Source organism: Bos grunniens, chromosome 19, assembly GCF_055505025.1.
Source record: "Bos grunniens cultivar Pamir isolate PY7600 chromosome 19, Bosgru_T2T1.0, whole genome shotgun sequence".
Taxonomy (NCBI): domain Eukaryota; kingdom Metazoa; phylum Chordata; class Mammalia; order Artiodactyla; family Bovidae; genus Bos; species Bos grunniens.
Window position 1 is genome coordinate 38248985 of NC_141183.1, and position 8535 is coordinate 38257519.

General features: G+C 48.5%; 1 protein-coding gene across 1 annotated transcript; it reads left to right on the forward strand.

Annotated features, from left to right (window-relative positions):
* Positions 1-1801: 1801 nt before the first annotated feature.
* On the forward strand, positions 1802-5442 carry FBXO39 (F-box protein 39). Its single transcript, XM_086359540.1, has 3 exons — positions 1802-2902; positions 4592-4768; positions 5103-5442. The coding sequence occupies exons 1-3, from the start codon at positions 1877-1879 to the stop codon at positions 5229-5231; spliced, it is 1332 nt and encodes a 443-aa protein (XP_086215666.1). The 5' UTR covers positions 1802-1876; the 3' UTR covers positions 5232-5442.
* The last annotated feature ends 3093 nt before the right edge of the window (positions 5443-8535 follow it).

Below are 8535 nucleotides of genomic sequence, written 5' to 3' on the forward strand. Positions count from 1 at the left end.
AGCGACTTCACTTTCACTTTTCACTTTCATGCATTGGAGAAGGAAATGGCAACCCACTCCAGTGTTATTGCCTGGAGAATCCTAGGGATGGCAGAGCCTGGTGGGCTGCCATCTATGGGGTCGCACAGAGTCGGACACAACTGAAGCGACTTAGCAGCAGCAGCAGCAGGACTTAAACCTTAAAAATGGAGGGCTGGGGAGAGGTAGAGAAAAGGAGGGTAGTTTTCAAGCATGGTAAACTTTGAAAGCAAAGCCATGAAGATTACAGCAGATGACTATGAAAAGTCTGACTGAGGGCTCAGTGTATCTGGTAGGGCCTTAGCCCAGTTCTTCCCTGGGACTCCCTAGCTTGACCGGGGTACCACCTGCAATTCAATCAAGTCAGAGACTTTCCAGTCCTTCCATTTCTCTGTTCACCAATTGCCAAATCATGTCCACTAAAAAACTCACAATTCACCCCGATTCCCACTATCATGCTGCCCTAGTCCCAGGCTTCAAGCCTGGACCCTGCTCTAGACCATCCTTCCTCCACTCCCCCAGAGTATTCTTTCTTTACCTCAAGACTGTCCACAGCACTTCTGGGCATGTGATCCTTAGACCTGCCCTGATGTCAGCGAGGTTCTCCACCTTTGTTCTGCAGCTGTGCCTTTTGAATAGAGACACGTGTGTACACGGCTAGTTGCTTCAGTCATGTCCGACTCTTTGCAACCCCATGGACTGTAGCCCACCAGGCTCCTCTGTCCATGGGATTCTCCAGGCAAAGATACTGGCGTGGGCTGCCATGCCCTCCTCCAGGGGATCTTCCTGACCCAGGGATCGAACCCATGTCTCTTCTGTCTCCTGCATTGGCAGGCGAGTTCTTTACCACTGGCATCACCTGGGAAGCCCCAAATAGAGACACAGCCATCGGCAGTGTCGCTCAACACAGTGATTCATCCAGAGAAGATGTCAGAATTCCTCTAGGACACAGCCTTTATCACATCATTCAGAGCATCTTGAATGATGCCCTTGAGCCAGAACTTCCCACTGCCCCAAATCCAGGTTCATCACTCCTTGCCTGTCACAAATTAACAAGCTTCAAATTAAGCTTCAAACAACTATTAATTCCCTGAATATGAACACATCACATATGCTCACATCCTGTGACTTCACCCATCTTGTTCCCTCTTCCTGGAGTATACCAGATCCTCCACCACCAACCTATCTGCTTTGCACACACATATCCACCCTGCAAACCTCAGCTCAGATGCCACCTCCTCCAAGCAGCCCTCTCTACTACTTCTTACCCAGAAAGAATTAATCATGCTTTGTTTGTGCTACCCTGCACCATGCATGGGCTTCCCAGATGGCTCAGTGGGTGAAGAATCCTTCTGCCAATGCAGGAGATGCAAGAGGCGCAGATTCGATTCCTGGGTCAGGAAGATCCCCTGGAGGAGGAAGTGGCAACCCACCCCAGTATTCTTGCCTGGAGAAGCCCATGGACAGAGGAGCCTGGTGGGCTACAGTCCATGGGGTCGCAAAGAGTCGGACACGACTGAGCGACTGAGCAGAGGCGGAGGCACCACGAATATACCTGAGCCTTTTCTCGCCTCCCACAGTGTTGTAACAGTCCTGGTCTGTGTCCCCGCTAGACCCCTGCTGGGCTGTGAATCCTGTGGGTGTACACTGTATGGTGTATTTATCTTTGTCCCCCATGCCCCAGCCCAGTACTGACACATGGGGCCGCAGAGCAAGTTCATTGCATTAGGTGTAATATGTGTTTGGCAGGTAATGGTCTTCCTTTTTACTCCCCACAGAAAACAAGTGATTGCTTTTCTTTCCTCATTTTTGGAAGCCCTGCCCACCACGCAGCTGCAGTGGACATCCTGGTTCCCCGATGGACGAAGAAGACCAACTGATCCAGCCTCAAGACCAGAGCTGCTGGGCCACCCTGCCCGATGTGTGCCTGCGTCGTGTCTTCTGGTGGCTGGGAGACAGGGACAGGTCCAGAGCGGCCCTTGTCTGCAGGAAGTGGAACCAGATGATGTATTCAGCTGACCTCTGGCGATACAGGACCATCACGTTCAGTGGGAGACCTTCCAGGGTACATGCGTCCGAATTCGAGTCAGCCCTTTGGTATGTTAAGAAATTTGGTCGTTACCTGGAGCACCTGGAGATCAAATTCCTGAATCCTTACAACGCTGTCCTGACCAAGAAGTTCCAGGTCACCATGCGAGGCCTCCTCTCATGTCTGGGCAAGAGTAACAACCGTCTGAAATCTCTCTCCATCCAGCATCTCGAGTTGGACCGCCTGGTCTGGAGGAACAGCATCAGGAGCTCATTCATGAAAAGCTTGAGCTTCTTCTTGAAGAAGATGGGCAAACACCTGAACTATCTCAGCCTGAAGGGGGCCAGGCTCACCACGGAACAAGGCTGCCACATCCTCAACGCCCTGAGCTACTTACGGAACGAGAGCACGGTGACGGAGCTCAACATCGAGGACTATTTCAGCCACCACCTTGCCGTCTACAGCAGTCCCCAGTTCAACAAGACCATGGCCACGTTCCGCAACCTGGTGTCCCTGACTCTCAACTACAACTGCATCTCTGACGAGCTGCTGGAGAACCTGTGCGACAACAACACTGGCACCCTCCGGACCATGAACATCAAGTGCCACATTCATGACCCCCACGGGCAGGTCATCTGGGGTATGTCTTGGGCCAAGCTGGCCAGGCACGCCACCAGCCTGAAGGTCAACTTCTTCTTTGAGCGGGTCATGAAGTACGAGCGCTTGGCCCGGATCCTGTTGCAGGAGATCCCCATCAGGAGCATCAGTCTGAGAAGCTGCTATTTCAGCGACCCTGACTGGTCCATGAGACCCACCCTGACGGATCTCCTGCCCACCTTTCGGCACACTCTGCAGGTAGGTACGACCCTAGGGCCAGGAGGCCTGGGAGGAGTGGCTGCCCCCTGGTTCCTCCTGCCTGCTCTCAAAAGGTGAAAGTGTTAGACGCTCAGCCATGCCCAACTCTTTTGCGACCCCATGGACTGTAGCCTCCCAGGCTCCTCTGTCCATGGGATTCTCCAGGCAAGAATACTAGAGTGGGTTGCCATTTCCTTCTCCCGGGGATCTTCCCAACTCAGGGATCGAACCCAGGTCTCCTTCGTTGCAAGCAGCTTCTTTACCATCTGAGCCACCAGGGAAGCCTTAAGTTGAGATTCTGAGAAAGGTCACCAAACTACGCCTCTCCTGGTCCCCAAGACCACAGCAGAGGAAAAAGCTACTGCTCGCTTCTTGTACATGAAACCCACTCTTGGGTGACTGTCCACCAAGGAAAGCGCCTATATCCCTGGCTCAGAACTCTGAGGCCTGAGCATGCAGGTGCCTCCACCGGTGACGAGCAGATGGGCAGCCCCTTCCACACACCCACCTGACACAGCAGTACACGGGACACAGAGCAGCTCCAAACCAGACAAAAAACCAGACTTGACCCAAGTTACCGAAGAGCTCAGAGGTGTGGGCTACTCTAATCTGGCAGCTCCCCATCTACAAAATCAGCATCATTTTGTCCCCTACTGAGGACCTCACAGTCTTCTCAAGTGGCTCAGCGGTAAAGAATCCATGACTGCCAATGGAGGAGATGCAGTTTCGATTCCTGGGTTGGGAAGATCCCCTGCAGAAGGGCATGACAACCCACTCTGGTATTCTTGTCTGGAGAATCCCATGCACAGAGGAGCCTGCCGGGCTACAGTCCAGGGGATCACAAAGAGTCAGACACAACTGAGTGACTGAGTAACAAGGACCACACACGAGTCTGTGAGCATGGATATACAAGGGTATATATACCACTACTGGGACTTTCCTGGCGGTCCTGTGGCTAAGCCTCCACACTCCCAATGCAGGGGACCCAGCTTCAATCCATGGTCAGGGAACTAGATCCCATATGACGCAACTAAGGGTTTGCATGCCACAACTAAGACCCAGTGCAGTCAAGTAAATTAATTAATTTATACCACTTAATAAATGTATAATTATATAACAAATAAATGATAAATTAATAAGTTCATTAATAAACTTATAAATTAAGAAACACCAACACTTACAGTGAGGGATGATAAAGTGTGAAGAGGTCATTTACGCTCACACAGCCCTGAAGTGGGCAGGCAGACATCATACTACCTTTTGGTATTGCCCATAGTCACCTGGCCAGTCCACTGCAGGGCCAGGAACACCACCTTGGTCTCCAGACTCTAGGTACATAGCCTCAAAACTCCAAGTTTTGGAAACTTGGATGAGATCACTTGCATTTCCCAAATCCCTTCCTCTGACAACTGCGTGTCCAGTGTCCCTTATCTAAGGCACTGGAGGGGACTTGCCCAGTGGGCCAGCGGTTGAGACTCCACTTCCACTGCAGGAAGCATGGGTTCCAGCCCTGGTCCTGATCAGGGAAACTAGGCTCCTGTGTGCCACGTGGCATGTCCAATAAATAAATAAAACACTTAAACTGCCAGGGCCACCAGGCCAGTGCTGGATCATGAAAGTGCTATGAAATGACCCAGCCAAGTCCCAGCATCTCTGTTCACATCGTCTGCCCCACTGGTGCTTTTCCAGAAACTAACTTTTGAATTCAACAACAACCATGAGTCTCTGGATGAAGAGCTGCACCTCCTCATCTTATCCTGCAGGAAGTTGTTTTATTTCAAAATCTGGGCTTTCCTGGATGTTAAGTTTGTGGAGCGGATCCTAAAGAGCCGGGAGGAAGGGCAATGTGCCCTGCGCACACTCAAGGTAAGAGCACCCTGGGGGGGTTCCACTGAGGGCAGGGGCACAGGGGCTTCTCGGAGGCAGGTGTCCACTCCTGGGATGAAGGTCAGGGATGAGGCAGGGCATGGGGGTTGGCTATCTCACAAGTCTGTCCCTTCTGTGAAATTGCTAATTTCCAAGGGAATCTGGAGTTTAGGATTAATAATTAGTAGTAATCATCCTCAGCATTAATAGTTGGGTTTAGGCTTTTCCTGATTCTGCTGACAATTGTACGGGTACCTCATTTGGATTGTCTTCGGGGCCTGGGTGATGTAGTCACAGGGTGCGTGTGTGCAGATGTGTTTCTCTGTTGGCACAGGTGAGAATTTATACAAACAGATATGAGACGAATGAAGAGGACAGGACACTGCGGGAAATTTACAGGAAGTACAGAAAGCTGATCGATTCAGAGCTTAACTATTTTGTCATCGCTTACCCCATGATGTAACAACCAGCGCTCTCCAGAGAAAGAAAACCACGAGCACTTTGAACCTGACAATCCTGTCCTCATAGAATGACACTTGGGGCATCCCCTACTCCACCCCTTTTCTTCCTCTCTCTCCTTTTTTGCTGGTTTCACACCAACGTGGCACCCCAGCAATGCCTAGGATGTCATGCGAAGACCCCAGGTGACTTTAAAGTGCTATCTTTGCCAACTATCCAGGGGTGATTTCTCTTTTTTGTGGTTTGGTTTTGCTTTTTGAGTCTCAGTCAGCCATGGAGCTGAAGGCCCAAAGCCTCTCAGAGCAGGTTCTTACTCAGGGACCCTGATTCTTGCTAACCTTGCTCCCGAAAAGGTGCCAGGGAGCAAATGGAGCCACGATTTCCATTGACTATCAGTGTCAGCTCAGAAAGACTTTTTTTTTTTTTAACAAGATTTGTTTATTTATTTTTAATCTTTGGTAACACCCTGCAGCATATGAGATCTTATTTCTCTGACGAGGCATCGAACCCATATTCCTTGCATTAGAAGGCGGAGTCTTAACCACTGGACCGCCAGGGAGGTCCGCCAGAAACTCTTTCTATCTTGGCTGACCTTCATGTCAGAGCCTCGTGCCACTGAAGGTGGCCAAGTCTGCTCTCAGATGAATGAAATCCACCAGCAGGTCCTCCAGCGAAGCAGGGGGATTCCCACGTGTAGACAGAGCCGCTCAGAGCCAGAACTCCTTCCCACAGGAGCTCAGCTCCTAATCTGTTGGTGTTATGGACTCAGATCTCCCACATCTGCTTTTCTGGTTCTCCTTTATTTTCCCCATCCAGGCAGCATGGTGCTCAGCCTGCTACAAAAGCTGGGTTCTCATGTGGGGCTGAACCAGAAGTGACCATGACCTTCGTAGTCACAAAGCATCTGTAATGTCCTGGAGAAATGTCCCTGATACAATGCTAAGTGAAAAAGGCATGACACAAAACTGTGTTTTGTGTGATATCAATCACAATAAAATACAAGTACAGTTTTTTTTTTTTTTAAACATAGGAGAGATATACCAAAAATGTTAATAGTGATCTCTGAGTGGTAGGATTATGGGTGATTTTTATTTTCCTTTTTATGCTGTCCCCTATTTCTCAGATTTTCTACAAAGACCATGTGCTATTTTTATAGTCACAGGGAAACATGATGTGTTTTAAACGGGGAGTATGGATAAACTCCTGAGCCCATGCTGTTGACATGGATTGCTTCTGATCTTTTGAGGTTTTGTGCATATAGTTCTACCCAGGGTTTTTTTCCCAATCAGTTCAGTTCAGTCGCTCAGTCATGTCCCACTCTTTGCGACCCCATGAACTGCAACACGCCAGGCCTCCCTGTCCATCACCAACTCCCGGAGTCCACCCAAACCCATGTCCATTGAGTCCGTGATGCCATCTAACCATCTCATTCTCTGTCGTCCCCTTCTCCTCCTGCCCTCAGTCTTTGCCAACATCAGGGTCTTTTCAAATGAGTCAGCTCTTCGCATCAGGTGGCCAAAGTATTGAAGTTTCAGCTTCAACATCAGTCCTTCCAATGAACACCCAGGACTGATCTCCTTTAGAATGGACTGGTTGGATCTCCTTGCAGTCCAAGGGACTCTTAAGAGTCTTCTCCAACACCACAGTTCAAAAGCATCAATTCTTCAGCGCTCAGCTTTCTTTATAGTCCACCTCTCACATCCCTACATGACCCCTGAAAAACCATAGCCTTGACTAGATGGACCTTTGTTGGCAAAGTAATGTCTCTGCTTTTCAATATGCTGTCTGGGTTGGTCATAACTTTCCTTCCAAGAAATAATTGTCTTTTAATTTCATTGCTGTAATCACCATCTGCAGTGATTTTGGAGCCCAGAAAAATAAAGTCAGCCACTGTTTCCCCATCTATTTCCCATGAAGTGATGGGACCGGATGCCATGATCTTAGTTTTCTGAATGTTGAGCTTTAAGCCAACTTTTTCACTCTCCTATTTCACTTTCATCAAGAGGCTCTTTAGTTCTTCTTCACTTTCTGCCATAAATTAATAAAATCTCAGGATACTTTTGACAAGTGTCTCACTTCAGATTTTATCTCATCTTTTGTATGTTGTATCCATATTTATGCTTAGCTTTTCAGGTCTTTATTAAAACTCATTCTTATCTAGTGCTTTTCAATTTTCACAGCATTTCCACAATCACTGTCTGATCTGAATGTCCCTGCAATGCTCTTGGGTGCCTGTGGTTCCTGTTTCATGAACATTCAGAAAAAATCAGCACTGGCAAGGGGTGCAGGGTCCCTATCTGGTTACCAACTCAGGTTCAACTGTGTGTTTCTCAAGAAATCAATATTGAGAGACACGTGTTGGGTAAAAGGAAAGATAGCTTTCTTGAGGAAGCCAGCAATCCTGGGAAGAAGGTAGACTCATGTCCTGAAGAACCAACTCACCATTGGTGATCAGGGGGCAAGAGCTTTTAAAGAGGAGTTTTAGGGGTGCACAGGCCAGTGAGGGGCCACATGCAGAACAGCACAATCAACTCAGATAATCATCTTGAGATTCCTCTTGCTGTGTTTTGATCAGCCTCATTATTTTTAAAAGAAAACTATGTTTGCCTGCATCGGGTCTTGGTTGCAGCATGTGGGATCGTTTGTTATGGCACGCAGACTTCTCTCTAGTTGTGGTACACGAGCTCTGTAGTCTGCAGCTAACGGGCTCTTGAGCTGAGGCACTGGTTCAGTGGTTGTGGCGCACAGGCTTAGTTGCTCCATGGCCTGTGTGATCTTAGTTCCCCAACCAGAGATCAAACCCACATCCCCTCCACTGGAAGGTGGATTCTTTACCACTGCACCACCTGGATATTTTTTTTTTAAGTAAATAGCATTATCAACTAATTATACAGTAGTGAGGAATACAATACAGACACACAGAACAGTGGCTATATTAACAACACGCACGTTATTATGATCTAAGGGTGACCATATCATCCAGCATAGAAGCTGCTTTTCTTCCTCCCCAAGATCTTCCACTCCATGTTGTCCAACCCCCTGAATGAATGTGACCTGGGCCACCCTTGATGACAGCTCTAGAGGTGGTCTGACTGTTCCATTTCAAAAGGTCATTTCCAAAAGATATTTCTCTCGTATGACTTTTTCAACTCTTCTAAGTCACAATCTAACCTTGTCACTCACTCGCCCATGTAATGAGTGATGTAATGAGGGATAGTATGACCTGTCTGTGACTGAATAATTAAGCAACTTCAGAGAAACGCAGGATCACGAAGAGAGACAGATGTTTACTGAAGTAACAGCTAATA

What these genes read in the sequence shown, in the direction of transcription:
- FBXO39 (XM_086359540.1), top strand. Translation starts at nt 1,877, where the DNA reads ATGGACGAAGAAGACCAACTGATCCAGCCTCAAGACCAGAGCTGCTGG. An exon ending in CCTTTCGGCACACTCTGCAG is followed by an intron (nt 2,903 to 4,591) that starts GTAGGTACGACC and finishes GTGCTTTTCCAG; the next exon opens with AAACTAACTTTTGAATTCAA. An exon ending in GTGCCCTGCGCACACTCAAG is followed by an intron (nt 4,769 to 5,102) that starts GTAAGAGCACCC and finishes CTGTTGGCACAG; the next exon opens with GTGAGAATTTATACAAACAG.